Source organism: Chenopodium album, chromosome 1 (assembly GCF_948465745.1).
Source record: "Chenopodium album chromosome 1, dcCheAlbu1.1, whole genome shotgun sequence".
NCBI classification, from domain to species: domain Eukaryota; kingdom Viridiplantae; phylum Streptophyta; class Magnoliopsida; order Caryophyllales; family Amaranthaceae; genus Chenopodium; species Chenopodium album.
The window spans coordinates 35,693,461-35,719,980 of record NC_137834.1 but is presented as its reverse complement, the minus strand read 5'-3'; the positions used below and the strand labels follow the sequence as shown (position 1 = coordinate 35,719,980).

The 26,520-nt window shown below is 39.2% G+C and overlaps 3 protein-coding genes across 3 annotated transcripts; 1 reads left to right on the top strand and 2 right to left on the bottom strand.

The window, feature by feature from the left end:
• Positions 1–10,090: 10,090 nt before the first annotated feature.
• On the top strand, positions 10,091–10,498 carry LOC145631233 (uncharacterized). The gene has a single exon (XM_081683327.1). It carries the CDS (start codon positions 10,091–10,093, stop codon positions 10,496–10,498), a length of 408 nt encoding a protein of 135 aa, XP_081539453.1.
• A 7,140-nt stretch (positions 10,499–17,638) lies between these two features.
• Positions 17,639–19,909, bottom strand: LOC145631224 (uncharacterized). The gene is made up of 6 exons (XM_081683317.1): positions 19,772–19,909; positions 18,933–19,658; positions 18,389–18,779; positions 18,089–18,304; positions 17,897–18,040; positions 17,639–17,811 (listed from the first exon to the last, which is right to left on the bottom strand). The coding sequence occupies exons 1-6, from the start codon at positions 19,907–19,909 to the stop codon at positions 17,639–17,641; spliced, it is 1,788 nt and encodes a 595-aa protein (XP_081539443.1).
• A 34-nt stretch (positions 19,910–19,943) lies between these two features.
• On the bottom strand, positions 19,944–20,603 carry LOC145631214 (uncharacterized). The gene has a single exon (XM_081683309.1). The coding sequence runs from the start codon at positions 20,601–20,603 to the stop codon at positions 19,944–19,946; it is 660 nt and encodes a 219-aa protein (XP_081539435.1).
• Positions 20,604–26,520: the final 5,917 nt, after the last annotated feature.

Genomic DNA, 26,520 nt, shown 5'->3' with positions numbered 1-26,520 from the left:
CCTTTATTAGATATATAAAACATTATAAATAGGATTCTCATTGTAATAGAAGAGGACACACATTCATACATTGTCTAATACAATTTACTACAATTTTATATTAAAATCTCTGATTTATGTCGTTCTTACTGACACTAGTTCGTCCTTACTCAGAAATGCCTTTATTATCTTGATCTTTTATTATAGTTCTATTATTTTATTGGTCTTAACTAATTCATTTGGAGGTTGTGTTTATTTTCTTTTGGCAGATTTGATTACTAAAACCCCATAAAATCTTTAACAAATTCCTAGAAACCCTTTTCTAAGATTTGTCCTAAACAACCATGTTCATCAACCTCATCACAACATAACCCCATCTAATTCAATCAAACGCCCTACCATTTCAATTGTTCATCCTTAATCACAAAAAAAGTTAAATAAAAATCAGAAGCCCTAGATTTCAAATCGAAGAGCACATAACTTCGTGAAGAGATCCACCACAACTGCAAATCAAATGCCGGTGAAGAAGTAGACTTGTCACCATCGTCTCCTTGATGGTTAGTCCGAGGGCAAATGAAAGAGAGAAAAGAAAGAACGGCGGCGGCGATGTGGAGAGTGAATGCGAGGTGGAGAGTGAATGTGGAAAGAACTTAACGGCGGCGGGGTGGAATGAACGGTGGTAAAAAGGAGAGAGGAAAGAAAGAGAAGAGAGAGATCTAGTTTAGGAGAGAGGAGAGAGGGGAAAGAGAAGGGTTAAGAATTTGCTGGTCAAAAATGAAAAAGGAAAGGGGAAAGAGAAGGAACTTGCTAGGCGTAGTTTTTTTTTTTTTTTTTTTTTTTTTTTTTTTTTTTTTTTTTAAGTATTGCCACCGGTTTAAAACCTGTGGCCTTTAAAACATATGCCACCGGTTCGGTTTGAACAGCTAGCAATTTAAAAAATCCTAATCCCGTCCATTTTTTCCCCACTGGTTTTTTTAAAATCGGTAGGCATGGGTTGGTGCCTTTTTGTATTTTTCTACTAGTGATATCTAGGCTACTCTTTCCAGATTGATAGTTATCGTCAACATCTCTTGAATAATCATCAATATATTAAAATTGAAGAATACTATCAACATTACATTTGGACTTTAGTAGACTTATATCATTAGTGGAATTCAACAAACAATCATCAACTTTGTCATCATTCATAATTAATGGTTCATTAAGATCATTATGCAAATTGATTATATTTGGAAAAATAGGGTCATCAACCAAAGGTTTTTCAAGAAGAGGTTTCTCAAAATTTTCATTTTCATTCATTTTAACCCCAAAAGCTTTACTATAATGATTCATGGATGTACAAGTATTGTTTATGTTCATTAGATTCCTAATCTCTTCACGACCTTCCAAAAAACATTCTAGAGCAAGCTCCAAAGAAGACTTGGGTTCTTGAGGATGGGAGAAATTTCAAAAATCGCATTGGGAAGAGGTGTAAACATTATGCACATTAGCCACATCATAAGGAATACATGACATAAAATTGGAATCCAACAAAAAATTGGGAGAATTTAGACAATTTACATCACCAAAACTCGAAACATTAGAATCCAAAACATTATCACCACATTCTTCAAATGAGTTTGCATCATTAAAATGGTCATATGTCTCATGAATAGCCATCTCCCAATCATAAGTATCTTTTGCTAGCCACTCAAACATACTCCAACTCTCATTAATAGTTGTAGAAATATATTGACCTTCACACATAGATTCAACAACAACTCGCAATTCGTCATTTAAACCTTAAAAAAGTACTTCACAAATATCCACTTTTAAAAGTCTATGGCCATAGTTATAACCAATATAATCATTAACCCTATGGAAATATCTGCAAAATGTTTCATTTTCAAATTGTGGAAGAGAAAAAATTGCCATTTATTTCAATGGAAGAAACCCCAAAATAAAATTAAAAAAAAATAAATAAAAAGAGAGGAAATAAAAAAAATGTACAAAGACCTAGACTCATCTAATCAACTCATAGCCAATATCAACCGAAGTCCCCGGCAACGGCGCCAAAATTTGATAAGCCGTCGTCGAGCCTACCAAAGATAAAAACCTAACTTGGTGTCTCTAATGGGTTGAAAGGGTAAGTAAGGATCGATCCCACAAGGATTAAGGGGAGCACTAACAAATATTGATTTGTGATAAGCTAAGCCAAGTCTTTTTGGGTTTAGAATTATATAGAAAAACTACAAACAATAATAAAAAGGATCTTGGGAAGGTATCCACCAATTAAGTCATTCAAAAAATACAATTTAACATACATAACATAGCAATTTTGGGATAGATTAGGGGAAGTCATCTTAGGCACCCAACTACTCTCTCAAGCTAGAGGGATTACTTGAATCATGAATACAACCTACTCTCATGGATACAAAGCATAAAGCAAGTGTTAAAGCATAATCACGACGACATAAACATTCTCTTGAATGGAAATTCTTATTCTCATGGCATTTCAAGTCATTAAAGCATAAGGGAACTAACTCAAGTTCATCTCTCGATCCTTCGTTGAGAAAGCTTAGATAAATAGCTCTAGCAATGGCCACTTACAAGAATTAACAATGAAACCACTTGTAGACACCCAAATGTGTCTCCCCAAAACCAAACCCGGTGATGAATACCTTTCATGTCATTTTATTATCGAACAAAGCGAAAGTGTGAAAAGTCTAGTGATGAGGATGTTTTTATTAAAATATCTCTTCTTTCTATTTTTGAAAATATTTCTTTTCTTACCCTATTTTTTGAAAAACGTGCATTCTAGTTTAGTTTGGTCCATGATAAGGGTCCAATAGTAGTGTAGTTGGATAGGGCTTGAAAAGACCTTTCCGACGATATATTATAAGCCTAATTCCGATGAATATTGAGGAAGTTATGGCCAAATTACTAATCTGAGCCTGGTTTGAGCCTTATATGTGGCCCAACGATCTAGAGGAGGGCTTAATATGGATTTATCATTCCTAATGCGATTAGGAGTGATTTTAGTCTTCTAGATTCTTCTAGAAGGTTCTTTTCATTCCTAATTCAATTAGCATTGATAAATTGACTTTTGTTGACTTTTTAGAGTTTTAATCAGAATAAAAGAATGTTTTTGAGGAAAATACGCTTTTATCCTCCTGAACGACAATTTCTATCTGATTTCAGAAAACACGTCAATAATTAAATTAGCGCCAAATGCCTGCATTAGCGCCTGACGCTAAGCTTGGCGCCTGGCGCTAACCTCGTTTTGCGCGTCAGAACTCTGTTTTCGATTTTTTATGTTTTGGGCTGATTTTCTCTATAAATAGCCTTCTAAAAACTCCGTTTTCATTCATCAATTCTCATTAATAATCACCAATTCTCATCAACTCTCATCAAGAATTTCTTGATTCTCTCTCTCTTTCTAAGCTTAGCCTTTTACAAACGCAATTTCTCATACATTAGCACTAGAAACACCTAGCATAATTCGAAGTTTCCTTTGCCCTAGACGTGAAAGGTTTGATATTTCTGAGGGTTTGGTCCCTAATCTCTATTTCAATTATTTAATTTAATTGTTTGTTTTATATTTTCCTTGAAGTTACTAACGTGTGTATTTTGTTATTAGAAAGAGGTACGAGGCATCCAAGTAAGTGCTTTAATTGTTTGCATTGATATTATGATATAGAAATCATGTCTAGGTTGTTATTATGATTCCTAGTATCATGTTAGGATGCTTTCCTTAATTTGATGTTTTGAATGACAACAATGATTCCTAATATCATGTTTAGGGTAAAAGTTATAATATCAAATATGCATATTATGATTTCTGTGATGCTTCCTATTTTCTTTCCTAATATTCATGTTAGTATCATGTTAGGGTTAAAGCTTTTATTTTTATTGCTTAGTGACATGCTAGGGTTTGTAATTAATCTTGTTAGTATCATGCCTAGGATCTTGCTATTATTATGCTTTATTTTTAACATGAACATGATTATGAATATTATTATTATTTATGATTATTATTATTGTTGCTTGATATTTATTTTAATTGCTTGATCATATCTTTAATGCATGTTTAAAAGGAATTTGTACTTGTAATCACGCTTAATAAGATAATTAATAATCTTGTTTAGGGTTAATTTGATTATAATTCAAGTGAACGGCAATAATAGTTTTGTTTGTGCATTAATATTCAACCAACATAAATAAATAGGTTTAGGGTAACCCTAATAATTGTATGTTAGTCAGAACGCGCACATGAATACGAGAAGAATAAAGTAGAGGTCTATTATTAGGGCAGGTTCAATCTCTTTTGGGTTAGATTTGTACCTTCATCCCCGAACTACCAGTCATGGTTCCAGACCTATTGGAGTTAACGATCTTTTGGATCGTTAAGGGGTGTAACCTTCACCCTGTGAACAGTTTACAAGTTCCTAAAACTTGTTGGCGACTCTTTTGCTCTATCTTCTTTCCATTTGGACGCCACCGTACTTTAGTGTATGATCACAGTGGGGTTCAAGCTAGGGGTAATACTTGAAATATTCCCTACAGTTTTTAGCAACTCCAGTACGGGAAGAGTTCTATTTTAATTCCTGAAATTTATTTCGGCAATGATTTAGAATGAGTGGATGAGACTCGAAAAGTTCTAAGTATTTCATGTGCATAATTTTGATTAACATTATTGTCATATGCATAAAAAAGATCTCATTGGAAAGACCATCCATAATGAGTTAAAACATAGGATTTTTACACATAGGAAATTTGAGGAATATCTTTCACAACTAGGGTCGAAATAACACTGCGCGAAACTCGAAAATTTTATAGAGCACAGAAAGCTGCTGAGACATGTAGGAACTAGCGTCAGCGAACAGAGATTAGCGCCAGTATTTTTACTTTAGCGCCAGACGACAGCTCTGTCTCCAGGCGCTAAAGCCAAAAGCTGGTGCCAGCCTCTGTTTGCTAGCGCCAAGTTCTCCCAATACCGAGCCAGAAATATGCATTCTAATTTTGACCAGTTTTTAGCACTGTTTGCTCGATCCTACTTCCTGATTGAGTTTTTCTCACTTTTCTGAAACCCATATGTGTTCTACATATGGAAATAACCCTCTAAGAATTCATGCTCCATCTACCTGATTGAACGCTCTGAGCAACAAAGGGTACATCCGAGAATGTTGATTTCACCAAACCATGGAAGCGAGTTTTTCTAAATTCGCGGTGACCCATCCACTTGCGCCAACCCTTCACGGTTAGGCTTCCGCGCGGTGCATTTGGACAATTAACCATGGACGCTCTTTGACTAACCCATATCCCGAACATTAGAGAACTAGAGCCATGGTTAGGTTGCAAACTCATTGCATCATATTGTGACTACTTGACTACTTGTGCATTCTTTGCTTGTGCATACTCTGTGTTTTTCCTAACCGTTTGTTTGACTTGTGATTAAGCCTTAATAAACTAATTAATGACTAAAGGACTTTTTTTAATTAATTGTATGTTAGTCAGAAAGCGCACATGAATACGAGAAGAATAAAGTAGAGGCCTATTATTAGGGCAGGTTCAATCTCTTTTAGGTTGGATTTGTACCTTCATCCCCGAACTACCAGTCATGGTTCCAAACCTATTGGAGTTAACGATCTCTTGGATCGTTAAGGGGTGTAACCTTCACCCTGTGAACGGTTTACAAGTTCCTAAAACTTGTTGGCGACTCTTTTGCTCTATCTTCTTTCCCTTTGGACGCCACCGTACTTTAGTGTATGATCACAGTGGGGTTCAAGCTAGGGGTAATGCTTGAAATATTCCCTACACCACTTAAGCTCAACTAATTAACATCCCACATTAGCTAAATAAACGCATGAAAACAAGTATTTGTGAAGTCATCAATGGTTTCAACCATCCCAAGTAAAAGAACTACTCACTAATCATTATAAATTGCAAAACTAAAGTAGTTAACTAATAAGAACATGAATCTAAACACTAATTTAACATAAACAAGTAATAAAACTAGAAATGATAAAAAAAATAAGTAATTAAAGCAATAAAATACGAGAGAGAGTAAGAAATTCTCATTGATATTGCAACAAATAATCAAATCTTCAAGTCTCCTTCCTTCAATTCTTCATATTCCAAGCTTTCAACAAGTTTTTCCCACTTTCTCTCTCTAAGAAAATGAGAGTTTCTCTCTCTAAAAACACTAACCTAAGCTAAAATTACTCTAAGAAGATCTCCCCCCTTGAAAATTGAAGCCAAAGGGGAATAACCCTGAAGTAAAAGGACGAAGAACACGAGCAAACGACCCGTCTACAGGTCGGCACGAACGTGCCAAAGGCTGCACGAACGTGCAGACCTGTTAAAATACAAGCAATAGAAACTGCTTGACCTTGCACGGACGTGCTTCATTTGGAACAGACGTGCAGGGACTTTCACGGACGTGCAACCCTTTTCTGGCGAAACATCTTATCTTTAGCAGGTCATAACTTCTTTGTTACGCATCGGAATAAGGCATATGACCAGTCGTTGGAAAGCTCTAGTGATGAAATTTAATATGAAATTTGAATCACGTCAAAAAGCTTAGTAGAAAAAAAGTTATGGTCAGTTGAAGTTGAACCTTGTGCAAACAACCTTTCAAGGCTTTCTAAAAGCTTTTCATTTCTCTTTAAGGCACTCATCCTTCTTCCCCCATTGCTCTAACAACCAAGCTTTCTCATCTCCTTGTTAACTCATGATTGATCACGTCCATATATAGTGCTAAAAATAGCTACGTTACATAAAAAACACAAACAACCCGTGAAGCATGGATGGTACAAAATTTGTATAAAAATAGGATAAATAATGAACTTTGATGTCGAATAATCACGAAAACAAGGTTCAAAAGTACCCTAAAATCATACTAAATAACAAGTTATCAAGTGGCTAGCCAACGTGGTCACGGTGAAGAAGGCAAATGGCCAGTGGAGGATGTGTGTTGATTTCACATATCTCAACAAAGCATGCCCAAATGACTGTTACCCGCTTCCGCAAATCGATCAACTAGTAGATTCAACTAGCGAGCACGCCCTGCTAAGCTTCATGGATGCCTTCTCAGGGTACCATCAAATCAGTTCGCACAACCCAGACCGGCAGAAAACTGCATTCATCACCGAGGGGGGAGTGTACAATTACATCGCTATGCCCTTTAGGTTGAAGAATCCTTGAGCTACTTTTCAGAAGATAATGGATAGAGTGTTCATGCACCAAAAGGGTAGGAATGTTGAGTTATACGTTGATGACTCAATTGTCAATAGCGTCACGCAGGCAGGACATATCATGGACTTGGAAGAAACATTTGTCACCCTAGAGAAGTATAAAATCAAACTCAACCCAAAGAAATGTGTCTTCGGGGTGAGCTCGGGAAAATCTTAAGCTACCTGATAAGCGAGAGAGGGATGGACGCGAATCCGCAGAAGGTTGAAGCAATCCTGAGCTTACTTGAGCCTTAGTGCATTAAGGATATCATGCGGCTGACAGGATGTAGGCGTCGTTCGATGTGCGCCTACGTTAAAGCATGTGTGAATATGCTTGGCACTCTTAGGAAGTGGGAATTGACGTATACGATTAGGGACGAGGAAAGTAGGGAGCCTCCAACATGTTTTTAAGGAACTTGTAAACCGTTCATGGATCATAAAAAGGCAACCACGATAAGGGACAACGATAGGCAACAACGATTGACCCGTGAAGGTTACACCCCATTCATAATCCATGAGATTACTAACTCTATATGGTTCAGAATCACGAAAGGAGGATCGGGGATGATGGTACGAAGTGAGTCATGGAGTCACATTTGCCCGTATTGGCCTCTACTAGATTCTTATAGTGAGAATTGATTCCTGCGATCTCAAAGGCATACAAACAAAGATTCAATTTGCTTCAAACTATTATTAAACTAAATTGGTTGAATATTAATGCACCATTTAATTCTATAGAATTAGTGATCACTTGATTAAACAACAAGATTAAAAAGGAACCTAAACTAGTTGTCCAAATTATCTTATTAGGCGTGATTTTCAATTACATATTCCCTTTAAACATGCAATATGGCAATCATAAAAATAATATAATAAACATTAATATTGGAAGAAATTCAACAATAATAGTGTTAGTCAAATCAAATAATAAAAAAAAACCTAATCATGATATTAGCAATATTAAAATAAAAATAAGTAATTAAATTAATTACCCACATTTAGCACGTTCCTTTAAATTTCTAAATCATGAACAAATTGTTAGTAACTTCAATAAAAAAAAAATAAATCAAATAGAAATTAAATTAAATAAAATAAAAATTAGAATTGATTTGGTCCAAACCCTCAGTTATGTGTACCTTTCACGCCTTGGTTTAAGGACGGAACCTCGGATTAAGTATGGACTCCTTGGAGTGCTTAAGGGAAGAATGGTGTAATTAAGAATATAGTTTTAAAGCTTAGAATATGGGGGAGAGAGAATATAATGATTTTTGGTGTAAAAGAGAGGAAGAGAGAATGATTTGATACAATGTAGAGCACCGTGTCACGGCACCAGGCACCGTCAAACGGGGCACACTCCCGTGACACGGTGATTTTGCACTGTGCACGGTGATTCCAGTTTTTTACTTGTTTTTAAAATCATCTTAACTTTTGATCCGTATTTCAGAATAAGGCATATAATATATCATTGGAAATCTTATCAACTCTACTTTCGAACCCAATTAGAAGAAGGTAAAAATAATTTGTAGATTTTAAGATATGGCCGTTTTAGTGGAAGGGTGTCGGTTTTGGGCTTAGTTTAGTGTTTGGCTCATATCTTCGTCGTTATAGCTCGAAATTGGGCTTATGATATATGGTTGGAAAGGTTATTTCAAGGCCTATCCAATAAAATAATAATTGGATCAAAATTATAAAGCCATAAATTAGTTTCTCTCGGTTTTGCGATGTTGACACGAAAGTGGATAATAAGTTATGTTTTAGGGAAATGACCTAGGAAAATGATTGGTTTATGAAATGTATTGGATAGAACATGGATTTAAGCACTCCAAAGGTTAAATACTCAACCCAACCAATAATGGAGGTGAAAGGTGTTTATCATCGGGTTTGGTTTTGGGGAGACATTTTTAGGTGTCTACACAGGCAGAATGGCCGCACTGACTAGGTTCATCAACAAGTCAGCCGACAAAGCTTTACCGTTCTACTAGCTGGTGAAAGGGAACAGGGAATTCAGTGTTGAGCCGTACAAAAAGAAGCTTTTGAGGGAATCAAATAGCATCTAACTAAGCTCCCAACAATGATCAGCCCGGAGCTGAGAGAAAAATTGTAGTTGTACATTTCAGCGTCAATTTAAACAATCGCAGTCGTTCTCCTGGTAGAAAGACAAAATCAGCAAAGGCCGATATACTTTCTGAGCCACGTGCTGACCGAGGCCAAACAAAGGTATCCGTTGGTGGAGAAGTTGGCTTTTGCGGTGGTAACAATAGCAAGGAATTTGAAACCATACTTTGACGCGTACATAATACAAATCCTTATAAATCACCCAGTTGAAAAAGCATTACAAAAAAATAGATGCATTAGGAAGACTCTTGAAATGGGCCATTGAACTCTTTGAGTAAAAGTTCGAGGTTAAGCCTAGGGCAGCTATCAAAGAACAAGCCTTAGCAGATTTTATTGTGGAAGCTTCTTATGAAGAGAAAGAAGATGACATTGGAATCTGGAAGGTAGAAGTAGATGGATCATCAGCCCAAACAGGGAGCGGAGCAGGGATTATAATGACATCCCCAGATGGAAATGTATTTGAGTATGCCATTAAGTTCAAATTCAAGACATCAAACAACGAGGCAGAGTACGAGGCAGCTTTGGCAGGCCTGCGTATGAATATCGCAGCCGGAGCCAAGAAAGTCCATATGCAGACTGACTCTCAGCTTGTCGCCAGTCAACTAAAGGGGGAATATGAGATTAGGGAATCCACAATGTTGAAGTATGTAACCAAGGTAAAGGAGCTGGCAGCTTAGCTAGTTCACTTCCAAATAGACTTGGTCCCTGGAGCGGGAAACCTCCAGGCTGATGCGTTATTAAAGTTAGCTAGTTCCACCCTACACATCCTTACAAGGACACTGATGGTTGAAGTCCTAGAGAAAAGTAGTATCGCTCAAAAGGAGCAGGTGAACTGCATCGGGCAGCAACGAGCTTGGTTCATAGATATACAGGCATACAAAGTTCATGGCTCGCTGCCGGAAGACGAAGTGCAAGCTAAGAAAGTTAAGAAAGACGCTAACTGGTACGTGGTAATGAATGGGGAGCTCAACAAGAATGGCTTCTCAAAACCATTGCTAATGTGTATCCTAGAATGGGAGCAGGAGAAGATTATTGAACAAGCACACTTAGGAATATGTGTCAACCACATCGGTGGAAAAGCCTTAGGAGTAGAAGTTCTCAGAAGGGGTGCATATTGGCCAACTTTAACGCAAGACGCACTGGCATATGTGAAAAAGTGTGACAAGTGTCAAAATATTCCCCAGTCATAAACTAGGCAGCAAATGATTTGACCCCAATCCTCAACCCGATCCCGTTTGCTCAGTGGGGAATGGACATATTAGGACCCTTCACCACTGGGTCAACGGGCAGGAAGTACCTTATAGTGGTAGTAGACTATTTTACCAAGTGGATAGAGGCCGAGCCTACTAATTGCATAAAGGCAACCCAAGTGAGGACATATGGAAAAACATCATCACAAGGTTCGGGGTGCCGCAGTGCATAGTCTTTGACCACGGATGCCAATTCGACTGTGACACCATCAAGGATTACCTAGAGGACATGGGAACCAAGTATGCAAGTGCTCAGTCTGTCACCCGTAGAGTAATGGCCAAGCTGAAGCAGCAAACAAGCTGATCTTAACAACCCTGCAGAGGAAGCTAAAGGATCACAAAGGCTTATGGGCTGACCTAATCCCAAAGGTGTTATGGGAAAACAGAACACTAAAAAAGAATCTACCGGTAAAAGCCCTTTCACTCTAGCCTATGGGGATGATATAGTTGTCCCTATGGAAGTGCAGATTCCCAGCATGGGGATACAACCCAATGAGCCACAAGGAAATGAAAAGCGCATGCTGGAGTAGCTAGACTTCTTACCGGAAGTAAGGCTAAAAGAAGCTCTCAAGCTGGCAGCCTAGAAGAGTAGGATTTCCAAAGCTTTCAACAAAAGAGTCAAGCACCGAGAGCTCCTACCAAGAGACCTGATTCTCAGAAGGACAGCAGCAGTGGGAATAGGAAACCAGCATAGAAAGCTGTCAGCTAATTAGGAAGGCCCCTTCATCATTCCTGAACAGGTAGGACCTGATGGATTCCTCCTCGCAGATCAACAAGGTCAGGTCTTAAGGAATAGTGCGTTTCAATGATGATGTGCCAAAGAAATATTTTGTTTAAAGAGGCACGAAGTTAAGTAGAACTGGAGATAATTGTTTCAATTTGGCAAGAACTCTATTTAGTTCATGTTATGTAAATTAAGGCATTCAAGCCATTTTAATTCAATGAAATAAGAGCCTCTACATGAGGAGTATATTGCATAAACTTGTTTAAATATATTATCCTTTAGCATCATGTACTAACATGCAAAAAAAAAAACATGTAAATGCTGAAGGCAGAAAGCACCATAGCATGGTGCAGCAAAACAATGTTAAACAACAAAAGAGTATCCCTCCCTAAAAATTTCACCTTACCTGCTCAAAATAAAGCAGGGCACCACCTCGGGGACGCCTGAGGGGGAGGCTTGGCACGTTCAACTTGAGAAGGGAGGGGCAGTAAAAACGAAGAAGGATGAGCTGCGCGGGCAACACTAAGGTTCTCTTAGTCCCACCCAGCTCACCTCTTTGAGGGGGAGAGGAGAAGATAGACAAATAAGAAGCCCTTACAAAGAAAAGTTAAGGGCACAAAGCCCTAACAAAGAGTAGTAAGAGGACAAAGCAAAAGTCACAGCGCAAACAAGCTAAATGACACAAACAAGTCACAACAAAATAGGCTAAATGACGTAAGCAAGCAACCAAAAGCTCGTTGACACAAATAAGTCTCAGCAGAGCAGACTGAATGATGCCAAACAGTCAACAATTGAATAAACTAATCAATATGCAAGCAAGTCTCTAGAAAAATTAAGTAGTGTACATAAAGCATAAGCATACAACACAAACAGGGTAGAAAAGGCAAAGCTCATTGAGGTTTTTGCTAGATCTAGCAGAGGACAAGATCAGGAAAACAAGGAGGCCAAACCTACGAGGCTTCACTGATCGCAACAAAGGGGTTGTTGTGCAAAGGTCTAGGTACTACTACACCTTGGCTATGCAGCAGGTTCAGACAAGCACACAGACTACAAAATGATCAATGGACGAAATAGTAGAAAAGTCATCAAGTACATACAACACATAGCTGAACCCCTGCCCACTAGGACAGGGTAAACATTCAGCAAGTCAGTCACAATATATGCAAAGCTAAGCCCTCGTCCACCAAGACGAGGAAACACTCAGCAAAGTAAGTCAAGGAAACATAAATTTAAGTTACGCTGGACAGGCCCAGCAACAAAAGACAAAGTATCACTACGTGAAAAAATGAATTTGGCACCAGTTCAAACCCGGCATAAGGCACCGGTTTGAACCGGTGCCAATGTGGGGGGTGCCAAAAAGGGGTTAAAAGGCACCGGTTCAAATCGGTGCCAAAAATGAAAATTGGCACCGGTTAACCGGTCCCAAAAAGGCCCACTAAAAAATATTTCAAAGTTTTTGGCACCGGTTAACCGGTGCCAAAAAACCCCCAAAAATCAATTTTTTCTTTCTTTTTTGCTTAAAAATTAAATAAACTAAATTAAATAAATACACAAAATATAAATCAAACATCACAATCAATATAAACGATTCTGTTTAATATATATATAATCAATAAAATTTTACAGCATAGATCAATAAAAAAAATTACAACATATAAATAAAAAAAAATTACAACATATAAATAAAAAAAAAAACTACAATATAAATAAAAAAAAAAATATTACAACATCACAATCTAAAAATCCCCATATTCTTGATTCTTGATTCTTCGATTATGTATACCTGCGCCAATTAAAACATCAAATATAAATTGATTAAAATGAATAAGCTGCGAAAAAAATAAAAAAAAAACCCAGAAATTAAAAAAAAAATCGAATTAAATTCGATTAAAATAAAAACAAAATCGAAAAAACCCAAAAATCAAAAAATCAAAACAAAATCAAAAAAATATAAACAAAATCCTAGAAAAAAAAAATGAAAAAAACCCAGAAACCATAAAAATAAAACAAAATCGAACAATTATAAAACCCAGAAATCAATTAAAATAAAAACAAAAACAAAAAAAATTGAAATTGAAAAAACCCAGAAAAAATCGAAAATCAAAATCGAAAAACAAAAATCAAAAATCAAAATAAGACAACGAAACTAAAAATCAAAACACAAAAATAAAAATCGAAAAAAAAAGAAAAACAAAAATCAAAATCGAAAAACAAAAATAAAAAAACAAAATCAGACAACAAAAGTAAAAATCGAAACACAAAAATCAAAATCGATAAAAAAGAAAAACAAAAATCAAAATCGAAAAACAAAAATAAAAAATTAAAATTCCTAGAAATCGAAAAAATTAAAACAAAAACGAACAAATAAAAAACCCAGAAATCAATTAAGATAAAACAAAAACGAAAAAAAATTGAAATCGAAAAAACCCAGAAAAAATCGAAAATCAAAATCGAAAAACAAAATTCAAAAATCAAAAATCAAAATCAGAAAACAAAAACCCAGAAAAAATCGAAAATCAAAATCTATTGCATGTGCTCGCGGTGGTCTCCGTGGTGGTCTTTGTGGTGGGCTTGAAGGAGAAGGAGGAGATGAGAAAGGGAAGGAGGAGATGAGAAAGACTGGTAGCTTAGTCTTGAGGGAGAAGGAGGAGATGAGAAAGGGAAGGAGGAGATGAGAAAGATTGGTGAATGATGAGCGAAAGAGGAGGAGATGAGAAAGGGAAGGAGGAGATGAGAAAGACTGGTGAATGATGAGCGAAAGAGGAGGAGAGGAGAAGAGGAGAGAGAAAGAGAAGGAGAGAAGAGGAGAGGAGAATCGACGAATTGAGTTTTAGGGTTTGGGGGGGTTTATATATGGGAGGGTTTTTTTTTTATAATAATAATGTTAAACCGGTTTTTTTTTTAATTAAGGAGCGGTTCAATTGGAACCGGTTCAAACCGGTGCCCTTTTAGTTTTTGGCACCGGTTTGGTCTGAACCGGTGCCTTTTATATTTGTGTAAAATGGCGCCCAAATTTGGGCTGGTTTAGGGCACCGGTTTGGCCTGAACCGGTGCCTTTATGGGGGTGCCTTATTGTATTTTTCTACTAGTGTATTTTGAGAAGACACAAGAAAATATATTCTTTGGCGGCTATACACCCCAAAGATAGTAACAAAAGCTATCCAGTTACCAGAGATCTGGGTGAGGGAAACTTAGAGGAACCACTGGAGTAGGAAGGTGACAGCCGCCATGACCTTCATTGTCCATTAGCCAAGGACTCAACTCCAATAGCCGAAGCAACATCAGGGCAAAGAGGAACATCCAAGTTCATCACAGCATGGTCAGGAACCTTGCAGCTAGCAGCACGAGGGTGGTCAACATGCAGCTCGAATAGGCCAGCATCTCCGGCAGCCTCAACCTTAACCCAGAAAGTGTTGAAGCGAGCTTGCTGTTCCTCACCCTCACTATACAAAATGCTCACACATCGGGTTGCAGCCTCCCATCCCCCATCATGACGATCAGCCAATAACATAGCAAAAACAGGAGAAAGTGCAAAAGCCTTAAGTGCCTCTTTGCTAGCAGCTTCCAACTCAGCTATATGCCCAGCCTGTAGATCGACAATCTCTGTCTCCAACGTCTGCACTCTAGCCCGCGAAGCTTGCAGCTGTTCCTCGCAGCTCGCGAGCTTGGTCTTGGTGAGATGAAATTCTACCAACCAAAGCTTTAGGGCGTCCGCTCTCTCTCTTAGGGGAGTCACCTCACTGACCACGGCATCCCTCTTAGAACGAGCATACTGAACCTCCAAATATTTCTGAGAAAGAATCAGACCTTGATTCTGGTACTCCTTCTCCTCTGTAAGCAAGGCATTGGATAAGTCCCCAACAAATCTGACAAGCTAAAGAAAGGCAGAGAAAAGAAAGAGTAAAACAGAATATAAATCAATAAAGGATAAAAATAAGACAGGGCATTATTAAAAGAATAAGAAGAAGAAGAAGAAACTAGAATCAGAGAAGAAAAGACTAAAAGCAAGACCTAACCTTCTGGAAGTCATGACAAGTCGTAGCCGCAGGAAGACTGACTGAGCTGCGCATAAAATCAGCAGGGAGACGAACTCTCTGAGTAAGACGATACCCTAAGGTACCGCCTTTCAGGGGATCGTCCACGAACAAGGACTCATCAGCCCTCACATTCATCTTAAGGCAAAAAGGAGCATTCTCAGCTCCAGCAGGGAATAGCAAGGGACGAAGGTGGGCATCAATGGGGGCCTTAGAAAATTCAATGGGCCTAGTAGGGCGGAAGGTACCCTAAGCAGAGATTGAGGTTGCAGATTGTGGGTTCTCAAAGGCATCGTTTAAGAGTTGGTGAACACAATGATTAAGTTCCCTAGAATTCAAAGTATCGACTCCCCTGTTAGCATTCCCATGAGGGAGCCCAGTGTTAGCAGAGTGAGAAGCAAAAGGATCAAGGCCAGAGGAGGTGCGAGCCTTTTTCACAGCGGGCTCATCCTAAGTAGGGGCAGAGGTCACAAGATCATCCTCCAAGTTTATAACTGGCTGATCCTGCTTGTGAGTACTCCCCTGCTGAGAGTGCCCACCCCTAGTAGCACTTAAGAGCTGCCCTCGCAACCTAGAAGGGCACAACGAATACTTTGGAAGCTCCAAGATAGTCTTATCAGAAAGTTGGAAATTAGGGGCCTTAGCAAAAGGAGCTATAGTATCCTTAACGCTATCCACAAAATCATCAGCGGTATTCTTCGGATCATTAAAAGCTTGATCAAGTGGTCTCTTGGCAGCAAAGGTCTGAGGTGCCACCCAGCCAAAAGCCGCAACAGGCTACTTCTCAGGAGAAGCACCATGTGCCACTAACGCCTCAAGCCTACTCCCAACAGTAGAGGAGGAGGGCTCAACTTTAGCACGGTTGGATCATGCACGGTCAACATCTGTCACTGTGCCAAAGACAGCCCGCAGCTCAGCTGGAGCCAAGCACACCTCATTTTTTAAGGAACCAGCATATACCTCCACAGTATTAAAAAGCTTTGATGATTATCAAAAGTAGCAGTTAAAGGGTCCTTCCAATTATCAGCCAGCCCAAGAATGCGCCTATCCAGCTTGTCATAACCTGAAAATAGGAGACAAAGAGGCAAAACAACGTAAGGGCCAAGGCAAAAAGGGAAAAAAAGAAGGAAGTGAAAGGAAAGCAAAACTTACCCGCCTCATGCGTGTAGCACAAACGTATGGCAGCAAGCTGCACGTTGCCCACGATATATATAGAGTTGGGCAGCCGAATCTTGGGAAACTTTGAATCACCTGTCCCCGCTCCCTGCAGAGTGTCAAAGGCCTCCGTCTCACGGGCAGGCTCAGAAGGGGAGACAGTAACCCCAGCCATATTGGTGCAAATCTCCCTGAAATTGCGGGACACAACAAAAATAGAGGGTACCTTCACCCAAAAGAACTTACCTATCCATTCCCGGAAGAGACCAAGCTTTGGGAAAGACAGAACTCTGCTATCCTTGGGAGCTACGTAGTACCACCCAGACTCAATCCCTGAAGCAGACCTCTTCAGGCTCATCAATGACTTGAATTGCAGGGACTCAGGATACCTTCGAAATCGCAGAAACCATAACAGGAAAATCAAAGTATGAAGAGAAGCTGGATGTAGCAAAAATATACAAATGTTGAAGGCACTTCTCTAGAGTGGGGTCAAGGGGAAACCTCAGACCCAAGTCCCGCTGAGAAGAAAACACAGCTATATGACCAGCAGGGGGAGCAGACAGCTTCGCACCGTCAGCGGGCAGAATCATCTCATAGCCCTCACCAAAACCATAAAAATTCTGCCCCATAGAAGTAGGGTTCAACCTCCTGGCATCCTTACGCCAGCTGGAGTCCAGCACGCATTTCTTTGGTCCATAACACTTGTCATCAAGAAAGAACTTAGTTTTTCCTTCCTCCACATGCTCCACTACCGCTGGGTTTCTGATTTCTTTGCGCCTTGTTGTCCAAGTCTCTTTCTTATAGGGGAGCCACATATATATAGACGGGACTCTTTGTAATAGAGGACACTTAGTACTAATTCCATAGAACATTAGCCTAATCTAGAGAGAGAAAATAGATTGCTATTCAAGCATCCTTTATTGTATTCAACTTTGCTCAAGTTTTAATCTTCAATCCATCAAGCAAGAATCACAATTTTCATCTTTCATTAATACTTTCATTAGTATTTTCTTCTCCTTTCCTTTAGTATTATTTATTTGTTTTATTGTTACTTATTCTTATTAATCTTGTTAGTTAATTTTTTTTTTTTTGGAAGGTAAGAAAAGTATATTGATAAAAAAATCTGTACAAAATAATAGTACAATCCTGACAAGCAGGAACCCAAAGCTACACAAGCCTAAGAAAAACATAGGCAAACAACCCCCTGGTTTTAAGTTCAGCCTTACCACCTTCTAGGAAGGGTGTAAAACAGGAACAAAAAACCAAAACCAGGCCAAAGAGATCCCTGGTACCTTCTAGGAAAGGCTCAGGGAAAACCAGACCTACAGAAACAAGAAAACCTACACCCAACACCCCATACAACCAAACTAAACAACAAAACCAGCACAAGTTAAATGCAAGACTTGAGGTGCTGCAACCATTTACAGTCTTCAATCTTCCAGGTGTGATTAATCATCTGATAACTTCTAGTCACCACTTCTCTCTTTACACCTTTATAAATCAAATCAAGCCTGAGACCAATCTTATACCAGAGATCATGATTCATAGCCATCCAGATATTGTAGACAACTGCAGATAAGCAGGCCAAACTCACTTACTGTTGAATACAGTTTTTACCTCTTTGTTTCCAATTCTTCCAATTATTAAGAGAATACAGAAGGGAACTAGGAAGTCCAATCCAGTGAGCAACATCATCAATAACTTTTACACTATAGCTGCAAGCAAAGAACAGATGACTACTAGTCTCAGCATCCTCACCACACAGAAGACAGTCACTAGAATCACAGACCCTAAATTGAACTACTTTGTCTCTAGTTCTGAGTCTACCCAAAGCTGAGAGACAATTAATAAAGGTATGCTTGGGAATATTGAATTAATTCCTGACCCAGTCATACCAACTAACTTTTTCCATTGTACCCTGAAGCCACTTGTAACCATCTTTGATTTTGCACTTTTTACTTAACCAATTCTTAGTCTCAAATCCCTCTCTTAGCTCATCTTTAGTCTTGCATAACAATTTCCAGGCCCAACCAGCATCTTTCTTTGGTTTATAATCCCACCAATCCTCATCTTTGATATAGACAGCATGAACCCATCTGACCCATAAAGAGTCAGATTTCTTTGCAATTTTCCAGACATAGCTTCCCAGAGCAGCTTTGTTCCAGTTTCTAATTTGCCTAATACCTAAACCACCAAACTTCTTGGGTCTGCACACCCAATCCCAAGTAATTGGGGGAGACTTAGACAGCACAACATTACCACTCCAAAGAAAAGCTCTACATAGCTGAGTGATTCTATCCACCACTTTCTTAGGTAACAGAACACACTAAGCCTAATATGTATGCAAACTCAAGAGAACAGAATTAATAAGGGTAACTCTAGCAGTATAGGACAAGTTTCTGCTACTCCAACATTGCAATCTCATCAACATTTTATTAATCAGGCTATCATAATCACTCACTTTCAGGTATTTGGCATTTAGAGGGATACCAAGATACCTAAAAGGCATGTCACCAAGGACAAACCCAGAATTCATCAAAATACTATCCTGAACCTGTTGTTGAACATTCCCAAAATAAATTGCAGTTTTATCAAGGTTTGCTTGAAGCCCTGATCTTGCCTCAAAGGTTTTCAAAGCTCTAATAAGGAGATTAACAGACTCAGTGTTACCATAAGAGAAGAGCATCATATCATCAGCAAAAATCAAATGATTAAGAGCCAAATGAGCACATCTCTGGTGAAATTTGAATTCTTTCTTCTTACCAATTTTCCTGAAAAGCCTGGTTAGGTACTCCATGACAATGACAAATAGAAGAGGGGACATAGGATCACCCTGCCTCACACCCTTTCTCCCTTTGAAAAAGCCATAAGAACCACCATTGAGCAATAAAGAGGAAGAAGGAGTGGTCACACACTGCATGATCCAAGAGATGAACTTGGTGGGAAAGTTAAGAGCACACATCATCTCATGAATGAATTTCAAATTAACAAAATCATATGCTTTCCTCAGATCAACTTTTATAGTACATCTGGGAGGCTTTCTCTTATTACTATAATCTTTAAGCATATCCTGATAAATCAGAATATTATCCAAGATAGATCTCCTAGACACAAAGGCACCTTGACAGCCATCAATCAGCCCAGGTAACACTTCCTTCAATCTATCACAAATCATTTTAGAGATGATCTTGTAAACCACATTGCAGCAAGGAATTGGTCTAAATTGGGTGACCCTATTAGCATGCTAAACTTTAGGGATCAAAGTAATGGTGGTAGCATTAATTTGCTTAAGGAGCTTACCTGAACTAATGAAGTCCAGGACAACTTTAGTGATATCAGGACCAATAATGCTTCAGGTAGCCTTGAAGAATTTGCTGGAAAACCCATCAGGTCCAGGAGCTTTGTCATCTTCAATACTCCATAAAGCTCTCTTAACATCTTGCTCACAAAACTTCCTGCAAATATTGCTGCCCTAGTCTTCAGAAAGCACTTTACCTTCGAAAATCACTCCATGATGGATGTTACCAATAATTTGAGTCTCAGTACCCAAAAGACCTTGATAATACTGAAGAAAAGCATCACACATCTGCCCTGGATCTGAAATAACCACCCCCTCATTAGTTACAATAGAATAAATGTTATTTTGAAGTCTTCTCTTCCTGATCATAGCATGAAAGATAGTTGTGTTCATATCACCATCCTTGAGCCAATGAACTTTAGCTTTTTGTTTTAAGAAGTTGAATCTATCAGAGTAAGTTTTAGCAAACTGTATCCTAGCCAATCTTTCTTGACTGATTAATTCTTCAATACCAGGATCACTTTGCAGCTTAATCTGGATGTCTTCAAGGTGTTTCTCAGCAATTGCATCATCAACCTCCACACAAGAGAATCTACCCATCTTAGATTCTTTCAAAAACTGCTTCACCTCTTTCATCTTCCTCACACACTGGAACATAGGAGTACCAGAGACCATTTTACACCAAACATCCTTAACCCCAGGTAGAAAGTCTGGAGAGTCCACCCATATATTGACAAACCTAAAAGGTTTCTTAGTATGATTACCAGAATCAAACAGATTAATCACACAAGGGCTATGATCCATCAACCCCTCAGGGAAAAAAGTAGCTTGCATATCAGTAAATTTCAGCATCCACTCATTATTAACAATAACCCTGTCAATCTTTGAGCAAACTCTGTCCTTGCCCTCCTACTTATTATTCCAAGTGTAAACATTCCTCCTGTAGCCCAATCAGTGAGACCAGCACTCCTTAGACAATATCTTAAAGGCTCAACCTCAGCTAAGGACACAGTGCTCCCTATTTTGTCCTTCAGATTAAGAACATTGTTAAAGTCACCTTGAAAAATCCAAGGGCATGTAATCTTATTACTGAGCTCAATAATCTGCTCCTAAAGCTGCACCCTGGCTCCCGCAGTATTCAAACCATATACCATAGTACAATCAAAGCTCAAACCAGTAGCTTTGTTAACTACATAAACATGAATTAATTGAACTTCACATCTTACCACAGTCACATCAAATAACTGAGATAACCAAACCACCAAAATTCTACCCTCTTTATGGTAGGGATAGTTAGCACATACAGACCAGTCACTTCCAAGTCTACTAAACACATCACCAAACTTCCCAACCTTTACCTTTGTTTCAAGAAGTCCAAATAAATCCACTCCATGGTGTCTAATAAACCATAGGACATCACAGAGCTTGCTAGCTTTATTTAGCACTCTTATATTCCAAAATCCAAGCTTATCCATGGTAAGAGTGAGAACATTCTCCCTCTTCCAGGACACTGAATCTGTTACCACTACTACTAATTAAAATCACACCTGGCTGCACTAACTGAGGTTTTTGACAAGCATCATCAGTCTGCAAATCACCATTCAAGGTACTTGTCCTGCTCCCAGCATTCTGATTCTGAGTATCAGGTTTTTGAATTGGTTTCCATACTCTTTGTGGTTTTTTCTTTTGTTTATTAGGCTTTTGAATTTTCTCAGCTTGCAGCCCCTCCATTTTCCTAGCTTGCACTTTATGATTAGGACACTGAGCATCATCATGTCCAATCCCACCACACACCTTAGGCTTCCATTCATATTTCACCTCCTGCTTAGCTGTGTTACCAAGCTCATCAAGGAACTCAATGAGTTCTAGTAACTCAGCATTGAACTTAACCTCCACCATAATCCGGGCATACTACAGTCTTTCCTTAGTAGCAGTTGCCTTATCAATCTTAATAGGCTTCCTAATCAGTGAAGCCAGCTTCATTAGAGCCTTTTGTCCCCAATATTTCAGGTTCAAACCAGGCATCCTCACCCAAATAGGGACTAAATCCACAAGTTCATCAGTCAGGTCTATTCCCGCCACCCATTTTTTCATTATTACAGGCTTATTATCAAACCATACAGGTCCTGAACCCAATACTCTATCCCTTGCATCAACAGTCTTAAATCGAACAAGGAAAATCCCATTTGCCATTAAAGAAACCTTGTCTACACCAAATTTACCCCATATTCTTCTAACAAACCCATTAACAATAGGCAATGGTGGCTTGGTTCCAATCACATGGCAAACGATTGCAGAATTCCAGAAATCAATCTCTGGTTGCACATCCTCAAAATTGATTTGAACCTTATCACAACTATCCGTTACAGAATCATTCCTCCGATCAGAAAGGTCTACACCCTCATCCCTAGTCCCTTGAAATAAGCTCTCCCTCAAATTCAATCGAGCAACAGATGGGGATTGAAAAACGGAGGATTGCAAATCGAGGTTCTCTGAAATTGGGGAAAATGCATTCATATTACACCTAGAGTTCTCAAGCATCAAAATAGGAGTTGGGTTATCAAAATTTAATACACTATCACAACAAGCAGTAGTACGAAGCTCATCATCAATGGCAGATGAGGAAGAACGAATTACCTGAAGCCAATTGTTAAACTCCTGCTTATGCTCACCATAGTCTTCTACAGTTACCTCCTTCAAAGAGCTAGAGTTCTCCATTACTTCATCAAGCCAGCTCTCAACTGAAAAGTCCTCAGAAGCAATGCTCTGTTCTTTCCTATTTGTATAGTTCCTTGTTTTGGGTCCAGAATTATGCCTCGCTTTCTTCTTTTTCTTCGATTTAGATCCTGAACTCTTGCTTCCCTTACCCTTCTTCCTCTTTGCCATTGAAATCGGCCTGAAAATTGAAGTTCAAATTTGTGGGTTTCAATCGGATTTTCAATTTTCTCTCTCTAGTTCTTGAGACTTTGTCTCTCTAATTCTTACTACAACATACCTGAATTCTCAAGGTACTTTATCTTGTTAGTTTATCTAGTTGTTATTGATTTCATTGATTTAAATCATGTTTTGTTTTGAGTTTCTTGAGTTTTTTTCTAGTCTTGATATTATGTTTAATCTCCCTTCTAGTCTTGATATTATGTTTAATCTCCCTTCTCTATGCTAAACTTTTATTTAGGGGAAGGGGGTGGAGGGTATGATTTGATATTGGATGAATAATGATGGTTGGATTGAACTTATGCCATATATTGATGAAAGACATGATTTTTATTAGCTTGAGATTATTGTTGCACTCTATTTGATCTTTTCAAGTTTAAATGCATGAAAGTGATTTGAACTAGATTAGGATCATCTCTATTTTAATGATTGCATGAGAATGGAGTTTTTATGGATTTTGCTTCTTTATTCTCTTAATTTGATTGTAACAAATAGGATGCATGAGAATGATCCTTATTAGTGTAGACCTCTTTCATTGATTTGCCTAGACTATTGCATGAGAATGAATTGTTTAAGTAGAATCTTGTGTTCTTTGGCATGTGTTTCATGATAATCACCATTATTCCCCTCTTTCTAATCATATTGGACACCCCCGTATCCCTAGCGTCATTTTCCCTTGATTTTAACCATCATTTTTGTGCTTATTTGTAGTTTTAGTGTTCTTACTCAACAAAACCAACTAAAACAATCCCCTTTTCACTCTTGCATTAATAATTATTGATGTTGGATTAGCGTGCTTCCCTAGTGGTTCGACCCTTTACTTGCCACTAACTAGTTTAGTGTAGGTTTAGGTATTATAAATGATTAATTTGGTTAGGGTAGTAGCTTAACGACCTATCTAACCTGTGATCAACAAGCTTCTTTTTCAAAATCCAAGTTCATCAATGAAGAAATCCACACTTTCTCTCTCTACCAAATGAAGACTAATAGTATTTCTCTCTCTAGATTAAGCTAAAAAGTGCAGAAAATTAAAACTAAGTTAATCTAATTACATCAAAACGTTCTCCAATGGGACTTATATAGTCCGTACACAGGTAGCTGGAGTAGGGGAGTGGTCTGACAGAACACTAGGAAGGTTCGCCCGGACTACAGGGTAGGTTCGGCCGAACCATGGGTAGGTTTGGTCGAACTCCCCTGATCCTGGTCTGGTCAAACTTCTGAGGTTCGACCACTCCTGAAAAATCACCAAAATGCAACTTGACTCTACCTCGACGTTCGGCTGGACAATGGAGCAGGTTCGGCCACACCCTGGTTCGAACCCACCTTCAGGGGGTTCGGCCGAACCTCTCCTTAACCTTGCTTATCTTCAGCTTTCCTTGAACTTTTGGCTTCCTCCTCTTGAAGACCCCGGTTCCTACAAATAATAATCATGAAAATCAAAGTATAGAGTAGGAAAAAGGGAAAAATCTAGGAAAGAATATGCATAAAGGGAAAGGGAACTAATTGCAAAGAAAAGGATGCAAACAAGCCGCAAATGTGGGAAAATGACCATCAAAATGAACCTTAATCGTGGAATAAATGCCACTCATTAACTTCCCCCACACTTGCCTCTTGCTAGTCCTTGACCAAGGGATACCAAAACAATGAGAAAGCCACAACAAACATAACATGACAAGGGTTAAGAAAAACCACTTAAGCACTTAGGTAGAAGATGCTCCATTTGAACTCGAACAAGAAAGACATGCACCAAAGAATACTCACCTTTCTTAATTCAATGAGGGAAAACACGTTATAAGATGCTCGCGGTTGAAAGAGACAAACCTAAGCTAAGCATAGAGAACTAATGACTTCACTTTCCGCCCTAGCCCCAACCAAGACCATCCACGTTCTCTCCACTAGTTTCATGTCATCCCCTAGCTAGCTCCTCATCATTCCTCGAGGGAACCGAAAAAAGATATTTTTATGTGGAATGGGTGGCAGGAAATTCCTTCATCGCGGCCAGAAAAGGGAATAGGGGACGAGGAGGGGCTGGGATTGGGTTTTCGAGGGGAGAGGGGCTAGGAACGAGGGGGTTTTCGAGGGGAAAGGGGCTGGGATCGAGGAGGTTTTTGAGGGGAAAGGGGCTGGGATCGAGGAGGTTTTCGAGGGAGGAGAGGGGGCTGGAAACGCGACGTCGGCGCCAACGGGGTGGGGGGCTGCGAGAACGGGGAAAGGGATGGGGGGTTCGTTGTGGTGGCTGGTCGACAGGAAGAAAGGGGTTCGATGGTGGTTGGTTTTGTCAGAGTGACGGGAAGGGAGTCACGGAGGAGTGGCTGGACGGTGAGTGGTGGTTGCGGTGGTTTGATGTTGAACAGCGGCGGTGGATTGACAGCTGGTGAGTGAGAAGAAGTGGTGAGTGGGAAGGAGTGGTGGCTGGACGATGGTTGGGTGGTGGTAACGGGAATAGTAACGGTGTCTGTAAAGTGGTAGTGATTTTTATAAAACTCTGATTTAGGTTGTAGCAATTTAAAATAAAATATTAAAGGGGTAGCAAATGTGAACACAGGTGCTTTCCCTGGTAGCAAATGTCAAATTTTTGTTCTAGAGAGAGAAACTCTAGCTTCTCTCTTGCCCTTTGAAGAAGGGTCCCGGTGGTTGCCTTCATCGGATTCTTTCTTCAAAGGGTTAGATTGAGATGCTGGTTTCTTGTTCTTCAATGTCAAAATACAAACCCTAAGGGCTTTGGGAACTCGGGTCTGTTTATTCGACCTTCATTCAAGGTTGAAGAAGCGGCGGCTGTTTTGGTTGAATCGACTGCTGGGAGGTGTTTCAAGTCTATTCTATTTCCCAGCAGTCGGGTTGTGCTTAAAGTGTTAATTTTTCTCTTGCTGGGTTGTTTTTGGGTTTTTTGGGTTCGATTTCTAAATCAAACCCTCGGTTTTCTGGGTTTTTTTTGCTTTGTTTTGTTCTAGCTCGCCGATGACTAGGTTTTTCTAGCTTATTTCGCCGGTGATTGGTCTAGTTCAGTTGGTTTTCCTTCTTCGATTTTCTGGGTTTCTTGCTTGAGGTTGAAGAAGGGTCTGAGTTCATTATTCCGGTGGCTGTTTTGGTTGATTCGGCTGCTGGGTGGAGTTTCAGGTTTATTCTATTTCTCGGCAGCTGGAACTTCCTCAAAGTGTTGATTTTTTCTTCATTCGTTGGGCTGATTCTGGATTTTTGGGCTTCGATTTTCTAATCAAACCCTCGATTTTCTGGGTTTCCGCTCAAGGATGTTGTGATGTTCTGGTCTTGTTTGCCGGCGACTGGGTTTTCTTGTTTGGGTTGCTTCGCCGGTGATGGGTTTAATTTAGTGGTTTCGGGGTGGTTTTCTTTGTGGTTGGCGAGTCAGTTGGTTTGTCGACCGTCTTTCATCCCCTATTGGTGTTCTGTTGTCGGGGCTTTGCTATGGTTTCTGGGCTCGTTTCTCCGGGGGTTTTTCTGCTGTTTTGCGGGGTTTCTTCTTGGAGGTTGAGCTCGGGGGTTGGTGGCAGCTCCTCTGTTTTGCGTTTTTTGTTGAGATTGAGGTATTTCCTGTTGTGCTTCAACTGTTAAAGGAAGGATAAATATTTTTATTTTCCTCCTATTTATAATCTTTGTATAAAATGGGATTTGCTTCTTTGGTTGTATCTACTGTCTAGATGTATTGTATTACTTTTTCAGCTTAGGCTTCCTAGTGATTAGTGTTGTTGGTTGATGGTTCATGGTAGCGATCCTTTGTCCTGTTTTGTATTGTATGCTTGCCGTGCTGTTGTCTTAACAGGCTGGTTTCTGGGTTGTTATTTAGCTATTAATTTATGAT

Excerpts from the sequence above, each read along its gene's own strand:
- LOC145631233 (XM_081683327.1), top strand. The coding sequence starts at position 10,091 with ATGGTTGAAGTCCTAGAGAAAAGTAGTATCGCTCAAAAGGAGCAGGTG.
- LOC145631224 (XM_081683317.1), bottom strand. The coding sequence starts at position 19,909 with ATGTTAAGAGAGCTTTATGGAGTATTGAAGATGACAAAGCTCCTGGAC. Across the intron at positions 19,659-19,771 it reads CCTGGACTTCATTAGTTCAG|ATCATCTCTAAAATGATTTG; the intron begins GTAAGCTCCTTA and ends GTGGTTTACAAG. Across the intron at positions 18,780-18,932 it reads TAAATGCCAAATACCTGAAA|AAAGTGGTGGATAGAATCAC; the intron begins GTGAGTGATTAT and ends CTGTTACCTAAG.
- LOC145631214 (XM_081683309.1), bottom strand. The coding sequence starts at position 20,603 with ATGCAAGCTACTTTTTTCCCTGAGGGGTTGATGGATCATAGCCCTTGT.